General features: G+C 37.6%; 1 protein-coding gene across 1 annotated transcript; it reads right to left on the bottom strand.

The window, feature by feature from the left end:
• Window positions 1-174: 174 nt before the first annotated feature.
• On the bottom strand, window positions 175-18,109 carry ckmt1 (creatine kinase, mitochondrial 1). Its single transcript, XM_041997903.1, has 9 exons — window positions 17,823-18,109; window positions 13,073-13,271; window positions 11,438-11,533; window positions 10,243-10,464; window positions 9,531-9,616; window positions 6,400-6,523; window positions 5,672-5,806; window positions 5,087-5,212; window positions 175-1,040 (listed from the first exon to the last, which is right to left on the bottom strand). Exons 1-9 carry the CDS (start codon window positions 17,966-17,968, stop codon window positions 927-929), a joined length of 1,248 nt encoding a protein of 415 aa, XP_041853837.1. The 5' UTR covers window positions 17,969-18,109; the 3' UTR covers window positions 175-926.
• Window positions 18,110-18,333: the final 224 nt, after the last annotated feature.

Raw genomic sequence — 18,333 nt, 5'->3', positions numbered from 1 at the left:
GTCACCTGACATTATACAACTATGCTGATCTTAATCATGACCTGAAAGCTTAGTTGCCATGGTTAACTTCTTATTTGTGAAAAAAAATCCTCTTTGACACAGAAGAATTTCACCGAGCTCATGCTGAAACTAAATAAGTAACATCATTAAATAAGAGGCAGACAGAGGAGGAGGTACTGTTAAAAAGATGGTCTCTTTAATAAAATACATTACAATGCGACATTCAGCTAAAATGATATTGCTCCAGGAGCTTACAGTGCAGAACCCAACCCGGCCAGTGTGTTAATACATTTTAATATCACCAGTATGTCATCATACATACAAATCCTATGGAGAACACATCTCTTCAGTCTGCAGTCAGTAAATCTACATTCAAATCCACTCAAAATGGTAAAAAGACACTGTACACACAATCCACGATGGAGAGTATAGCACATACGGAGGGACTACACAGGAACATAATAGGCAATCAACACGCAGGAGTGTGGGGTGGGGTGAGGGACATGCTGTAAGAAGGGACTCGGCAGAGTAGAAGTACATAAGGAGTGTGGTTTAAGGGCAGAGCCACCGATACTGGTTGGCCATGCAAAGACAGCCCCACAATTTCTGCAACCTTAAAAATCACCGTTGCCATTTAAAGCAAGACTAGAATCGGAGCTCAGTTTGATATAGTGCTTTGGTCTTAATACAGCCGAGTTCTGGGACTCTAATTAGGTTTAGCCAGATAGCTATGAATGACATATATCCATTAAATTATAAAGTATATTGTGGGGGAGGGAGGGGTGATTAGATAGGTAGGATAGTAGTAATAGTAGTTGCGAATGAGGCAAGGACATAGATATTTGTAATATCTATGGGCACATAGAAGGGTGTTTGTGCATATGTGTGTGCCCAGAGGTCTGTGTGCAGGGATGAGGGATCAGTGTCTACTTAAACTGCTTGAGAGGTGGGGGCACCTTGATGTCCTGGCCTTTCTCCAGTCTCTTCTCGCACTCAATTAGATAGTTGACGCCATCTATCACTGTCTGCACCAGCTGGACCTGAGGGAGGGATACATCAGTGTTATCCACAGTGTCGTTATCTTTCCTGCACATGAAAATTAATCAGGGATTTAAAGAGCATACAATATTTCTAAACTGTGATCCTTTCATCTCACTTGGACATTCAAGCTTCTTCTAAATGATGTTCGTGCAAAGTCTAGCAGTTCAATTATTAAAATTAATCATATAAGTGCTTTCACAGGATATGAGCGATTTCAGACAGGGAAGAATGTAATCATGTAAATGTTAACATGGAAATATTGTTCAAAGCAGAAAACATTTAAATGTCTTGAAAGAATTTAAGCTCACCAATTTTTATAAAAGTCAGGACCACTGTCAGTGGCTGTAGTTACAAAACAATAACAATGCTGAGCCAATCCCTCACTGCATAATGATAAACATTACAGAGAACAAAACATAAACACAAGGAGCCTGAACTCCTAACTGAGCAGTAACACAGCATTAACCAAGTTACAGACAAATCTGGTCCTACCAGGAAAATTAGTTAAGCCAAATTAGGTTAGCAGCTATCTCTGAAGGTGGTTAGGGTTGGCCAAAAACCTGAGGAACATCTCCCTCTAAGGCAACACAAATAATTTGACACTGCCCATCAACATCCTCAGTGAAGAGTTCAAAGTTAGCCAAACAAGTGAGACGCTCCAGTACAAGGAATTCAGAGGTCTAAGACTTTCTCAGGTTGGCACGGAAATGAGGACCGCAAGAAAGTGGAGGCTGTGGACCGGGCTGAGTCAAGATTTTGTCACGGAGTGAGGGGGTTCTGTGGCCACAGGCCATGCAGGATTGCAAAACAAGCTACAGCAATCTAAAAGGCAAGCAAAGGCTGGATCTGATCAAAAAGAAGGTGAGAGCTGTCAATGAGTAGCGCACAAGCCAGATGCTGGGACTAAGGCAGCAGGGAGCATGGACGAGATGAACACAAGCAATGGACAGAAAGATATCATGGTCCAAGTTGTGGAAGGCTGAACTTTACTGTATTAAATTTCTCATTCAGTCCTACTCAGCCCATCTAACCTGTTCTACCCACAGGTAGAAATACCAGCATTTACCTTGAATAGAAATTAATTTTCGTTGCAACAACAAAATTAAAAGTAAAAGGTACACTGGAGCTGCCCCAAGGCACTTAGTGAAGGCGTTATCACCACATAAGGTGGTTGCTGTGTCCATCTGCAGTGCCACTGACCAGCGCAAGCACCAACGACCATTAAAATGCCAAACAGCAATCATCTGAGCAGGAAAACATCCCAAGCAAAAGCTAAAGTGGGTCTCCTGGGAACGGCACATGGCTGAAAGCCTCAAACCAGACATCAGTGGAGCCTCAAAGGCTACAGAGAAAGCCTAAAGATGCCTGTGGGTCCATAGAGTCATGCAACAGGCTAATGCCTCTTGGACATAGGCTTGGAATTGTTTGCTCTTGATTGGGTTGCCAAGGTGAGTAAGTGTGAAGTTAAAAGACCCAGAACACACTATGACCCCAGGTACTTCACTGATGAAGTACCTGGGGTGATGACGTGATGAAGTCCAAGTGCATTGAGAGATGTATGTGACAACCAAACCCTTGTTGTGTCCTCTAAGCGAAGGTCAAGACTACAGGCCACATCCAAGCCAAACACATCATGTCAAGTATTACTCAGTGATGAAGATGAAACAAACTGCATTTACTAAGTTTTTCTTAAATAAAGGGTTGATCCTAAGCATTTACCGTATTTTCCGGACTATGAGTCGAACTTTTTTTCATAGTTTGGCAGGTCCTGCCACTTATAGACAGGTGCGACTTATATATATCATTTAACATTTTTCAAAAGTGTAACCACACCCCTACTTTTTGCGTAACTTCACCCACTGCTAAATGTTGAAAAATGCCCGAATCTGCAAGGGTTGGGATGCGAGGTGTGGGAGTAATCAGGGTGCGGAGAGTGGGCGGATCATAAATACACAGGCAGAAATTATTGAATGACAGATAGCAGCTCACCAGCCATTAGCAAGATGGAAAGATACAGATTCACTAAGCACCTACACCACATGGCAGTCTTTGAGGTGGAAGGCTTTTCCCTACAGAATCCCCTCAGCTACACAGCACAGTGGTGGAAGAACAAGGTGGTCCTGAATCGTATCAGTCTGAGCCGTTGGTGCTGTTATGCTGGCCAGTAGCAACTGCTCTGGCAAGCTGTAGCGACTTGCAGCAGGTTGTGGCAGCTGCCGGAAGAGCAGCTGCAAGATGCCACAGCTACGATTTGAGCTTGCTGTCTGTCGCCAGATGAGGATCAGCAGGTAAAAAATAAAGTTTCTGAGTCATTTTTGACCCACAAAATCCAGTTTTTAAAGAAATTAAAAAATGACAAATTTTAACAACAGTATAGGTGGTTTTCAACACAATTAAGTAATACTATGTTGTTTACACCTAAAAAAAACACATTTTGGGTGCACTACCCCTTTAAATGTAAATTCATACTGAATGACATGAACCAAGGTGTAAACATTAAAATCAACAGCCGAGAGAGGATGCTCTAGGCTTGCGATAACCACAGTATATGTGGTTCCTGTACCACTGAAAAAACTAACTGAAACATTGACTTAAGGACAACTGAGACAGACTGAACATAAACAAAATGGCCTCAAAAATAAAATCATATTCTCCAGATTACAAACTGCAGCTGGTAAAATGTGCAGCCGAAAAGACAGACAGACACCTTCCTCCGAACATCTTGCAGAGCTTTAAAGCTAAACTGTCCATGTAAAAAATTCTATGTCCATTTCTGCTATAGGACCACAACGTTACTTCTGCATCACTTCCTGAAACTACGCAGATGGTGCGTACAGTAATAATTCTGCCATCTCTCCCTCCCTTCAGGTCAAGAGTCTGGGTGTCATCCTTCATAGCATGCTCTCCTTCACATCTACATTAATAACATAATCAGGTCAGCTTACTTTCATCTTTATATCTTTGCAACATTAACCGTCTACATCCCTCCCTCACACTTCACACCGCCTCCCTTTCACAGTCTTGTCACTTCTCTACTGCAACTCCCTTCTGTTTGGTTTCCTACAGAAAATCCTCCATAAACTTCATCTGGTACAGAATTCATCAGCAGACATCATCACCAGAACCCCATCTACCCATCACTGTCTTGCAGCAGCTCCACTGGCTTCCCCTACACATACCACATTTACTTTAAAATACTACAATTTACCTACAAGGCTATCCCTCACCCCTCCTCCACTTTTCCATACCTACTCAGATTTCTCAGATCTTCTTCTTCCATAGGTCTCACTGTCCCCTCTGCTTGCCTCATTACCATGGGGGGCAGAGCATTCAAATGCTCTGGTCCATTTAAAAATTTCACTTCCCCCAAACCTCAAGACTCATCTGTTTTAACTCTGTTACTCCCTGTGATCAAATGCTCTATGTTGTTAGTTTTAAATGTCCTGTTTTAATATATTCTAGTGGACTGTATTCCATTCTGATCCTGTAATAAAACTGAATAGAACTTTATTTGTCATTACAACTAGTACAATGAAATTATAAGGCCCTCCAGTAAGTTCAAAACAGAATAAAATAGAATAATTGCAATAATCATAATAAATAAGACTAAATACAATGCATAGTAAATAAGATGAAATAAAGTACAAATAAAATAAAAATAAAGTAAAACTACACAGAGTATAATGTATAATATATAATATATTAATATAGTTATTGCAACGCCTTCTTATTTTAATTAAGGCACAGGTGTTAAGTGCAAAATAAAGACATCTTTTTTATTATTATTATTATTATTATTATTATTATTAAAAAATGATTGTAGAGTTTGGTTATTAGTTGGCAAAATAATGAAAACAAACAAACAATCCAACATTATATTTTGCCAATGTTTTACCACGGATTCACCACAGCTGCAGTTATACACTGATCGTTGAAACACGTCTCTAGTCAAACAGTTTGACAAGCGAAAATGTTGCTCAAATGCTATTAGGTGGGAATTTCACTAAACTTTCATATCTGTAAATCTCTGCCTAGGATCACTTACCTCGGACTGTCCCAGACGATCCAGGTTGGAGATGTCAAACACGCCGCCCACTGCTGCAGTGTCCACTCCACCTGTCCCTCGCTTCTGCAGTCGCAGGTTCTCCAAGATCTTACTGAAGCGGGGATCCTGTGAAGTAGGGGAGAGGTATTTTTATTAAGACTGCTTTAGTGAATGTGAATTTATGGCAGGTACCTGCAGCTGTGTTCACCACCAAAATGAACACTGTAAAAGAAATTACATATCTTCTTCAATCTGGGTTATTTACTCTTAAATTAGTGTATTTTTACTTTCAGGCAATGGCCAAATGAATGTACAGTTGTCTCCATAGGAATTTTTTTTACATATACACCAGTTGTTGATTTCCTGTTTAACTGTAAAAAGCCATTTGTAACCAACAAAGCCTAAAGATTATTTTTGTTGTACCTTGTTATGCTCAACTTTTGATTTTTGTATGTAAGATACAGACTTACAGACTTCATGATACAACATGAAGTAAGAAAACTGACCGCTGCTTGCAGAAAATACTTCATGACACAGACTGAGATAATAGCACTTTTATTTGTTCTGTTCAGTTTTTTGGTTTACCTTGCCCATCAAGGGTAGTTTGACATGGACTCCAGCCCTGAGACCTGTGCCCAGGTTGGAGGGGCAGGTGAGGATATAACCAAGCCTCTCGTTCCACATAAACTCCCAGCCTTTCTCCTGGATCAGACGCTCCACCTGAAAAGGAAAAGATCAATTACACTGAGCACTAAGCAATATTTTACTTTCATTTCTATTTGTGGCTGACTATGGCCTAAGTATGGGGGCAGCTGTTTCCTTGCAGGACTATTAAATTACCTCTAGTGCACAACAGTGCAATCAGATGCTGGATAGTTTCTCCTTTGGTCCTTCACTAATGGTAAACTTGGACTCTTAGATAAATAAGTTATGTTTATACGGTCATGTTTAGTGTTTTGTACATCTTTCCACAGACTCTAAATTTTGAGGTTGTACAGAGACTTGTGTAAGCAGTTTCTGCATTAGCAAGCATTCTTTATATGAGTGCTTTCAGACTGCCTTAATGCCCCTTTTTCTTTTGGCTCATTCAATCTATAAACCCATCTAAATGCAGCAGGCCAACAGTCACTATTACCAGATCCATTATCTTTATTAAATCCACACACAGCCAATATTAGACTGCACATTATGTTGGTTGTCTGTAACTCCTTACACTCCAGGTTATACATGCATTTAGTTAATCCCCTCTTCCCATGATTTAAAACATCTTAAACAATCTTTAATGATTCATTCAGATAAAAAAACAGTCTTACCTCCTTGAGGCCTCTGCAGAACCTCTCAAAAACTCTCTTCATGTTGCCTCCCTTCTCCATAGAGATGACCCTGGTGTGATCCTCCTCATTGATCCAAATCAAGAATGTCTTCTCATTGTTGTGCCTGCACAAAGGGAAGTTGAGATACAGTTCTGATGCTTGAAAGTGAGAGGACTGTCCTGTGCAGTTCATCATATCATATCATATCATATCATTCTGATGCCGTTCCCAATAAAGCTAAAGACAGAGTTGATATTCCTTTTATTCTCTAACTCTTTGTTTTCTGGTATGTGGTACTGCTTGTTTCTGCTATAGATTATTCATCATTTGTCAAGGGCTTTTACAGATTACTGACATACTTTACAGGAATCAGACCTTTTTAATCAGATAAACTCTTGATTGAAAATCTTATGTATGTGAATGTACATGTGATATACAGTGACAATAAGTTGAATCTATCCATCTTATGATTCTACTGAAATATGATTATTGAAGAGTTTGATATTTTTTTCTTGGGAATTTAGGTGATAATTTTACACATCTGTATTTCTTTGGGTCCAATATTGTGATCCAGAATGAAGAATATTAAAAACCTTTGGTACAGTGACACTGACATCTCAAGAGGGTGAATCCCAATGAATAGCACTATAACTAGGTCAGAATTACCACACCTCAGCTCAGGAAAATACACAGGTAACTTGACTAATCAAATTCTCACACATATAGGTTTCTCATACTCTAACCTTTTCTCATACATTAAATGTTTGTTGAACACAGTAAAACGAAAAAATATTGCAGATATTTTTAAGGTCTTAGTACAGAACACCTGATTTATACTGAAAAAGGCAAAGACAAAAAAGGATGTAACACGGAAGAGATAAAAATGAGGACAAGCAGAGCAGAATGTAAGGGTAGTGAAAGTGAGAGCCAGTGAATGAGAAAGCTGCCAGTACACCTGTAATAAGAGATGACGGTGGTTAAAGTGAAGGTGAATTATTAAGGGGAACAGAGGATGGTCTGGCAGAGAAAGCAACAAAGGACGCTGGTGAATGATTTTGGCTGGTTGACACACTGAATTGGGTTATTCCTGGGTACATGCTGAAACTCAATGCGGAGGATTGTCCACATCGCTAATGCACTTCTCTGACAGCTCAGGAACAGTAAAATCATGTAACTGGTGCTAAAATACTAAAAGTTCTTTGTTAAAAAATCTTTAAATTGAAGATAAATAAAACTTTATGACTTGATCACTTAAATATCAAATTTAATAGATAAAACTGTGTAAAAATAACCTAATCTTGAGCAAACAGAAGATTGCAGACACATAACTGTATGTGTAATATTGTGCTACTTTCCAGAAATGGGGGGATTTAATATATCTTTACATATACATGCTACAGCTGTTTTGCAACCTTTTTATTAAAAATGCTATTAAGTACATTTCAAAATGAAAACTGATAAAAAGCCAGTGAAAATTGTTGCCGTCTCCCAGCAGTCAGCTGTGATCCTGTTTTATGGCCATATTCCATGAAGCAAGATTAAGGGAAAGTCTCAATTACTACAATAGGTCTGGTTTATCAAAATGAGAGATTGGTTCCATCATCATGGCTTAAATGAGTCCCAGCTGAGTTACCATGGTAACTAGCGCTTATGAACAAGTGTACTGTACATCAGGCTAACTGTCAAGCTTATTAAAGTCTTGTCTCAAAAAATATCCAAGAGGTTGAAACAGGACTCTCAGAAGGGCGTTCCACCAGATGAATTTTACACTCACACTATTTACATCATTGCATAAAAAATTATTAAAATCTGTTAAAATCGAATAAGTCCTTAGATTGTTTTTGAAAATAACTAAAAATCTTAATATTGCAAAAGTCAAACATTATATACAAGTGCAGATATCTATATTTGAGAAATAAATCCAATTGCATTAACCATTACTGCTTTATGAAGAACTACAACTTTATGGACATTAAAAAAACACAGAATAATTATATGTATTTTTACTAATCCCACTTGAGAATTTTTTCTTTTTGCATTTAACTCATATTGATTGCAGCTCCATTCCCCTTGATGCCAGCCCGTTAATTTGAACCGAAGTCCCCCAGATGAAAAAGAACCTCTAACCACTAGGTCGCCACTCCCACACATGAACACCACACAATAAAATACCTGATCATGGATCACTTACACAACCAATGCATTTGGTCTTTCAGTTTTTTCTGTCATGTCATCTCTCTGGTTCTGTCAATAGCTGCAACTTTGCCTGTTTTTGATGAAAATATGTCTGCATTCTTTGTACAAAAATGTGTCAGCATTTTTTGATCCGCTCATGAGAATAACAGCGTTCTGATTTTGCCTTTTGTGCCCTTCATTTCATCAACTTTTCATTTTTTCACTCATCTAGGCTTGATGGATACCCTGGATGCTGCACTAAGTGAGACTATGCAAGTCTGTCTTGAATCAGTCTGAGTTAAAATAGGCTGAGCTGTGTTTGTGGAACAATTTGAGGCTTAAGCAGGAGATGGCACTAGTTTGAGTCTGACCTTTTCCAGTGTTCCCTATTTCTAAAGTGACTTTCGTGGAACACCCCCAAGAGCTGTCATCTAATGTCTAATACGTTTCACCTAACAGGCAGAATTATTGCACAAATAATAGATACTTTCCATTAAACATCTTCTTTTGCCATATTTCTGCCATTAAACATCTTCTTTTTGACTGTAAAAATAACAAAATGCTAATTTAAAGTGAGAAAACCATTATTAAAACCATCAAGAGATTCCCATACAGACTGACTCTGGATGGTAAAGCTAGACTCCATTCATTCTAGCTTTATAATAGGAAACTTGCTACAAGCTAAAGTCTGTGTACTTGCCACAAGTCGCATTTATGTTTGTTCAGAAGTTCAAATTGTTATAAAAAACACTTTACTTGAAGATAAAAGTTCAATTTCTATTATTATTATTATTATTATTATTATTATTATTATTATTGGGATATTTTCCTTTGGTGCCGTCTAGAACCTCATGGGGACCCCAAAGATTTCTCTGAAGGAAAAAACCCTAGTATTGCACAAATAACATCCTTAACATATTTTGTCTACTGGCCTAAACATTTTTATACCAGCTTACCAAATACCACGAGCATCTGGCCAGTCACGAGCCATACCGGCACAGGTCAGCAGGGGTGAAACAGGCTTGTCAAACAAAAAGTGGTCCTGAAAAAATATACAAAAGAAAAACAAAAGATGTTTTACACTCAAATTGGACTGGACATTATTTGTTAGCTGGGTGAAAATCAGTGTGATCAAAACATGAGAGTAGACTAAATATGCACAACTTTTTACACTTATACTTTTGTTTTAAGCATGTTACATAAACTAGAATTCTTAACATAACCCTTAAGCCAATTTTTCTCTCTAATATTACAGGTATTAAGTTGCACACTACTTGCATACAAACACAGCAGGGTATGAGGGGTATGACTTCAAGAATAATACAATCTGGACAATCTGTCTCATTGTGAATAGGAGGAAAATGCCACTGCTGTCACAATGCAACCATATCTGATCACATGTGATAAAACTGTATTCCTCTTGCTTTTCTTTCCTGTACTAAGTCTTGCTGGCAATTCGTATTCCCACACAGAGCATGTTTAAATCTGCTGTATATAACCAGGAGTCTTCCAAACTACTATGCTAAATAATTGCATGGCAATCTGTAATGTATTTTAAAACACTCCCTCAAAGAACTTTCATAACAGATGATGCAATTTCTGAAATTTCTGTGGAATGAATGTCTGGAAACATGACTAACAGAAAGAGAATTATGTGCAATCGCTCACATCGATGAGTTGTTGCTGCTCCTGCTCTGTCATTTGGGTAAGACTGTAGTATTTTCCCTCTAGGTCAGCCTTTAGACCAGAAAGGGCGTCCACAACCACCCTTTCCACTTCCCTGCGCTCTGCCCGAGTGCAGGCAGGAGGCAAGCTCAGCCCCCGGATACTGCGTCCTGTCCTCACCCTGGATGACAGCACGTAACGGTCATCAAAATGGCCTGACTGGATCTGAAACAAAAATATGTATGGAAATATTTATTCAGTGTTTCTGCATTTTGCTTTTCAAAATGCTTCTGTAGTCAGACAGTTTGCCCTTGGCTTGTTTGGACTCGTGGTGACTTTGTTCATATGCTTGGCTAGTGGTATTTTGATTAAACAGATTAGCATTTTTTCCCACAGCGTTAGAGCTGATTGGTTTAATTTTTTGTTTGGTTTATTGGCAGTCTTGCTTTCTTTTCTGGTTTTGATAACAAGTAACAGCTCTTTTGGCTTCTCTTTAAGTTGTTTTGTCACAGTTGAAGTTGTACTTTTTATGTAGTTTAGAATTGTTAAAGTTAGAATGTGCTGGGCTAGTTTAGTTTGTAATTGTAATTGTATAAAGAGTGTTTACATAAGCATAGCTATTGGAGCTGCTTCACCTTTTGTAATCTTAGATTAGTAGGCCAGTTTTCGTTCAGTTATTTGATCATTCCTGGTTTTGTTTTCAACTGGCTGACTTTGAGATACCCATAGTGGTTATATTGTGTTTTTGATTTGGGCAGCTCCACTAACCCCAGCATTTATCTGTTACCACCATTTGCTAATTCCCCACTTCCGCTTGTAACAATAAAATTTAATAGCTTCTTTTTATTAACATCTGTCCACAGTACTCTTCTTTTGTTGCGCCTTTCATACCCCTGAATTGGGTCGTAACAGTGCTCTTGGATTGCTGTGAGTTGTCACTGTCAGAATTTCCTCAAGCAACAGAATACCAGTTCTCCTATATACATGGGTTGGGCTATATGGCCTAATATTAAAATCTCAGATGTTTTCAAACCAAATCTGATTTCCAATTTTCCAACCGGAATTTGTTTAAGAAATGCAAACAAGCCAAACCACTGTCCCCACCTATACCAGAAACAAAAATATGTGCAGTTAAACCATTCTCATCTGGGGATGTAGTGCTGTAGAGACAGAGCTGGCTCTGTGAGACTTGCAGTACCTTACTGGCATCCAGGTCAGTGGGGTGCTTCATGATGCAGGGGTCATAGCCATTATGCCTCTCTTTGATGACAGGATCCATCAGGTCTGCAAATACCTAAAAAAACAGCCCAACATTAAAGAATTATAAGGGCTTTAGATGTTTGTTACAAAATAAATACAACACACATGGTTTATTTTTTCAGTCCTCCATATAGGCATTCTCCTTTAACTTCAATAGTTTCCTCAAGGCGATTGCAGTAATTACTGCCACTGTAATTAATACAAATGACACGACTTCAATGAATTAGGCTAAATATCATAAAGAATATGTCAAAGTGAAAAACCTATTCATTTTCTCTTTACTTGCATGGATTAAGTGCAGGAAGTAAGCTGTGGACAAGGACATTCACTTGGATTGGAATAAAGGGTATCCCTGATATTCTGCATGTTCATTTAAATCAAACTGATAATCATCAATAAAACTGCTGATCACAGAAATATAAATGCTAAATAAATAAATAAATAAATGAATGAATGAAATAGAAAACTAGAAAATGTAAAATATTTGTCTTCCTTCCCTTTCTGCCAAGCAATACAGCATGAAGTCAATGCACTGCAATCTCACTGAGGGCGGTTAAGTGCTGGCTCCAAAACATCTCTGGATCCAATAGAGTCCTATTAAAATGTGTCACCCCCTATCAAGACATACTATAAAATCAATAGTTTTTAATCACTAGTTATCATTATGTTATTAACTAATCCTCTAAATTCTGTCCTGATCAATGTGGAGGTGGTCTTTTGTGTTTACATACATGATCTGAAGGGACTGTTAAGCCATTAAGTTGCCATTTAGCAGGCCCCGATGATCATTCAAATGTGAGTTTAAATTGGAGGCACAGTTTTAATTTATTTGTTTGTTAATCTATTTGTATTTATTGCTTTAAATTCATTTATACTGCATACATTATGCAACAGAGGATATTGCCTAACTGCACTCTGCAAACTTGTCTAACATAGTGCAACTTGACAAAGTAGTATTACCACTCCCCTATGACTAATAAAAATGAAATTTCTATAGGTCAACAGCAGGAAATAGTGGTGACTTTTTTGGTTAGAGATGTGACCTGCATCTAGAACTTTTTTTTATCATGACCCACAGTTAACATCAGATTAAAAAAGACATACTGACTTCTAACAGAAGTACAGTACACGATATTTCTGTGGTGTCCAAATTAACTAGGCAAATAAGACAGACTTAGATACTGAGATATCCCTTTAGAGGTGTCCTAGCTTAAAACCCTACCTCTTTAATAATTGAACACTTCCTTTAAAGAAGAACTGTTTAATTCAGTACAGGTTGCAAAAAAGATTCATTAGGGTGAAGCCATAGTTAAAATGTTTACAAAGACCATTGTAACCGTAACTTAATTAACTTTAATTAACCCACAATTCAAGTAGTGAAGTTGTTTAAGGTATTATATTACAGTGTGATGTTCAAAAGCAATACTGTCCACTAAAGACAGTAGTGGACTCAAAGGAAAACCCTGCAAACCCGCCTTAATCACTGAAGAACCTCTGAGGCACAACTCAACCCAAGAATGTCCTCTCTTCCCACCAATCAGTGAGGGGCTTGATAAGGTACGATGTATCTGACCTCATAAGACTCCTCGTCTCCTGCCACCAACCCAACGGTCTTGATGAAAGGGTGCCCAGGGTTGTCCACGCCCGTCTGGATGGCCTGGTCCAATGTAAAACCATTGGGAGTGGCCTTATCACACAGCTTGGCATAGATAGCAGGTGTCAGGTTACTGGCCATGCAGTTGTTGTGTTTGCGTAGGTCAGGGAACTCCGCACTGCACAAATACAAATGGGAGATATAATCAAGCAAAACTGATTTTTGACAGTCTTCTTTTTTAAGTGTGGTCACTGGGTAACTATGGTACTGAGAACCTTTCTGAAGGAGCTTTTCACACAGCAGGCATAAACCTAAACAAAGTTAAGACCTGTGAACTTCAGCCAACAGTACACCCTGTTGCAAACAGTGCCAATAAGCCTATTGACTGATGAAGAATAGGAATGTAAGGCTCGTAGATTAAAAATTCTCCTCCAAAAGTAAAAAGCAGCACAGCTTTAGTACTGTGTTCAGCCACTGTCAAAAACTCCATGAGATGCTATAAGAGTTAATCATTTACTCCATGACAGAGAATACAGAACAATGTGTCATTTTAGTAAAACAATGCAAACAAACTATAAAAACCCAAGATTAAAGACTGTTGATCTCTGTCTTCAAATTACTGTTTAGGATTTCAGTAAGGTTTAAAAGAAAAAACTTTAGACTAGATTTTATCCAAACAACCTTCTTTATAAATACACAATATACAAACTTTGTGTTTGGCCTTACAAAGGCAACAACTGCAAAAACAGCCTAACCAGACTAACCAGTCCCCATGTTCCTGTTTCTTTCAGTCTGTTCATTTTATGTTTTTTATTTTTAAAAATGTTTTTTATATAGTTTATTTAACTGCTTTATTACATGCTGTGTTTTATATGATGACTGCTATAGCATGTCTGCTTGACCAGATTTTCTACAAAAAATAAACAGCAGTCTCAAGGCAATTGCTGGTTAAATAAAGACTACATAAAATAAAAAAAAATTAAAGATCAGGCAAAGGCCATATTAAATTTACACTTACCCTTTGCATCTTCACAAAGAATTACTTGTCAGGATATGAAAATAGTCTACATACAGTACAGTGCTTTGCAAATGTATTAAACCCCATTTGGCATTTTATCCTAACTTGTTGCCTTGAAACCTACAACTAAACTGGATTTGTGAGGGATTTGTATTAATTGACCAACGCAATTCACCTGACAAATTCAAAGTGCTACATATCTGTGAACAAGCAAGGAAAAGAAAAAAAAATATTTTGAGCTGTATGAGTAAGAATAAGAAAACCTTCATTAGTCCCTCAGTGGGGAAATTGCTTCCCCAGTGAGTATTCCCTTTACCAAAATCATTGTTTTACAGAATTATCTTTGTGACAATCACGACAGTAACTTTATTTGGTAAGCTACAAGGTAAATTATATGCACTGCCTCTAGCACTACATGACAGCACCTGGGTCCAACTGGACTCACAGCAGTCTGACCACCACTTAATTATGATGTCCCATCTTGTTTGAATTCTTGCTTGTGTTGTTCTTACTCTCAAATGTAAGTCGCTTTGGATTAAAGCGTCTAAATGGCTGTATAATAGAATAGAATAGAATAGAATAGAATAGAATAGAATAGAATAGAATAAGCTCTCTGAAGTTGGCACATATGGCCACAATTTTAATGTCACGCCACAAACTGAGGTGACTGAGGTCTGAGCTTTAACTAGACCAGAGGTAGGCAAGTTCGGTCTTTGAGAGTCATAGTCCTGCAGGTTTGAGATGTTTCCCTGCTCACAGCTGATTCAAATTAAATGGATCCAACAACTTATCAAGTTCTGCTCAGTGACTCATTCATTTGAATCAGATGTGTTGAAACAGGGAAACCAGTAAAACATACAGGACTGCAGCTCTCGAGGACTGAACTTGCCTAAGACATTTACATGTATGCCCTTAAACTACTTGATAGCACTAGGGCTCGTTGTCATGCTGAATTGTGGAACCTTTGTTCTATCTCTCAAATCTCTAATAGACTGAAACAGTTTTTTTCTCAACAATGTGCCTATATTAGAATCAGACATTATTCCCTTAATCCTGGCTAATTTTTCAGGTCCTATGGATGAAAAACAGCCCCATAGCAGGATACTGCTGCCTCCATGCTTTACTCCATGATATATATTATCTGGATAATTTTTTTCTCATTTTTTTGATGGCCAAAAAGTTCAATTTTAGTCTCATCTGAACAGAGTAACTTGTTTTATAATTAAGAATTTCTCGGATGCCATTTGCCCAACTCCAGACATGCTTCCTTATTGTTTTCTTTAAGCAATCTAGTATAACACCCAGATTTGTGTAGTATTCAGCCTAATGTGATACCATGTGCAGACACTCCAATCTTTGCTGTGAAGCTTTGCAGCTCGTTAGGGGTTACCTTTGGTTTTGTTATTCCCTCTCTGAATAATGCTCTCCTTGCCTGGTTGGTAAGGTGGTCTGCCTTTTCTTACGGAGTTTTTTGTGGTTCCATATTTGCTCTGTTTTGCAGTGGTTTGCTTTGTCAGGTTATTAAAATAATTTCACATTATTTTTTAGAGCCCATTTCTAATCCATATTTCTAAAAAATGTAGGCCCTAACCTGTTTAAAGAGCCCTCTGGCTTTGATTGGGCAAGTCATTCCTTACTAGGGTTGAAGAGTCAGCAACCCTTAACAACAGGTGTATACACACTAAGATCCTGCAATTCATAGGTTACACACAAGTAAATATAAATGTACAAATTATGTTCATTTTGATGACTGCACATAAACTTAATTTAGAGCTTCAAAGCAAGGAGGGCTGAACATACAGTGTTATGCACACACTACTCATTTTAAATTACCCACTTGCTTCACTGAAAGTATTGGATGCCAATCCAAAATATATCCATTTTAATAACAGGTTGTAAAACTACAAAGATGGAAGAACGCAGTGAATTTATTTCAAAAGAACTGTAAAGATCGTTCCATTTAGTGGACCAGTTAAAAGTCTCTTTTACTATGTCAGACTCCCTTTGCTTGTTAATCAATGAAGGAAATTTCCCTTTGAAGACTGATAATAAATAGCTAGTCAGATCCAATGTTTAAACTATGTATATTATCGTATTTTCTTATCTTAAGAAACTTGATTAGATAAACCAATAGCGATCAGAGAAAATGAGATATGAGATTTAAAAATGTTGCAGCCTATGTTAAACGTATGAGACCCTTTAAAAATATTTAGCACCAAGAAAAAACGATGGCTAAAGCAAAAAAATGTGGGTTTGCAGCTTCATACGTTTTGTCACAATTAATATCCTCCAATAATGTGTGAATATTGTGTATTAAAGTTTGCAAGCTGATAATTGTAGGGCACATTTGTCTCAATGCTGTGAATTTTCATGCAGACTGATCCAGTCAATCAAATGTCTATGCACTTCCTACAGGTTTTTTTTTAACCAACATTAAATCAGTGTTAAAAAATAAACATGCACAAGTCTAAACCAATATAAAAAATGTATAGTTTTTTTAAGTTTAGCAAGTAGATATCTAGAATATTTCTGTATAAAGACATATGATTATGTCACTGCAAGTGCTTCTTTACTGTGACTGGTGTGTAAGAGTTATATTACACTGGGCAGGGTTTTATCTGTGCAGCAGATAATGTTTTACTAATCAGCATATAGTAGTGCTGTTTTATAGTACATGGTGGCATGTTCTGGGGCACGTACGCATCCTTCCTCTCTCTCTCATCTTTTAATGCCACCATACAGTATCCATGCATCAGTATAAACCATGATATACCATTATTATAGTTTCAGCAATTAAACAACTATCAAATCTTTGCATTTGAGTTTTTAAGAAATACCCATTATTGATTTTGCCAGAATGCACAACTCTTTGTTATACTATCTGTCACTATAATGAGCAGAATAAGTCCTTAGCTTACTTCAGTTTCCCAGTTGTACTATGCCTTAAATTTCGGTGGTCAATTAAAAAAAATAAAACAAACAAACAACAACAAAAAAAGAAAAAAAACAAAAAACAAAAAGCTCTGCTCTCAAATCACTAGCATGCAAGAAAAGGTACTGGATTTATGACCTGCTCTGCCATGTTTTATGCTCTAGTTGTTTTCTTGGGTTATGGTCTGTTTATGACACAATGGTCTTATTGTGGCTGTTGCTTGTGGTATATTGATAACTTTAGCATCACTATGTGGTCGTTTGCTAAAAATTTAGGTGATTTTGTCTAAAGTTTTTGTCATTCTGTGCTGCTTTGTAGTCTTTAAGTTGGTATGTGTGTCTACAGTTTTGTATGATAGGTAAATATTTTATGAGATATAAACAGGGTTTTGATATTCAGTTAATGTATGACCAACAGCTAATTATACTTCCGCTGTGTAGATTGCTGATATGACATTAAAGAGGACATTTTTTTTATTTTTTTTTACTAACAGTGTTGTTTAAACAGCATCGATGAAATGAAAATTAGACTTTGACATTAAGCTTTTCGGCTTTTGGAAACTAGGATATATCGTTTCTTTGTTTATTCTTTCATGTCACATACCCCTCCACCTTCATTAGCGCTGTAACATTAACAAGATTATTAATTATTTTAGATATTAATAAGGATGACACGGCATTCCCTTCGATAAAATAAAAATAACCGTTTCCATATTTATTAATAAAAAACTGCACAGAAAGTGTTAAGAAAGGACACACAGACCATCGGGATAACGTTACCTGGCGGGGTACCGCCTGCGCACGGGCAATCCGGCGCTGACATGTTCCCGGTGGAGCAGAAATCCAGCCGTTACGGAGCCCCCTAGCAACGATAGGATCCCCACTTTTCTTTTGGAGGACAGGATTCTTGAGAAGCTGCTTGCCATTTTTTAACCAAAAATAAAACAAAAAAAAAAACAGGTAGTAAATTAATTTGTTATTTCCACGGCCGCACAGAGAAACAGCGGACAGATAGATTGGAGCTTCGGTGATGTAGCGCCTCTGATGGAATTATGTGGAGAGCCGTTTAACATAAAAACGTTAAGATGGAGTGAAGTACAGCACGAGACCGGAAACTTTTCAAAATAAAACACGCTGCTTTAAAACATCTACATGCACTTAGTACAAAAATTACATAAAAAAATCTGTTAATTCTTTTGTTGTAACAATGCCTCTTGGCAATAAATCGTATACGGCTGAAATATTGTTTATTTTCCCTTTACTCCATCCCTCTGCTCTATAAGTCACCTAT

Source organism: Melanotaenia boesemani, chromosome 10 (genome assembly GCF_017639745.1).
Source record: "Melanotaenia boesemani isolate fMelBoe1 chromosome 10, fMelBoe1.pri, whole genome shotgun sequence".
Classification (NCBI taxonomy): domain Eukaryota; kingdom Metazoa; phylum Chordata; class Actinopteri; order Atheriniformes; family Melanotaeniidae; genus Melanotaenia; species Melanotaenia boesemani.
The sequence above is the reverse complement of the archived record's forward strand: the minus strand, read 5'-3'. Positions and strand labels throughout refer to the sequence as shown.

Excerpts from the sequence above, each read along its gene's own strand:
- ckmt1 (XM_041997903.1), bottom strand. The coding sequence starts at position 17,968 with ATGGCAAGCAGCTTCTCAAGAATCCTGTCCTCCAAAAGAAAAGTGGGG. Across the intron at positions 10,465-11,437 it reads CTGACCTGGATGCCAGTAAG|ATCCAGTCAGGCCATTTTGA; the intron begins GTACTGCAAGTC and ends TTTTTGTTTCAG. Across the intron at positions 6,524-9,530 it reads CCAGATGCTCGTGGTATTTG|GCACAACAATGAGAAGACAT; the intron begins GTAAGCTGGTAT and ends CCCTTTGTGCAG.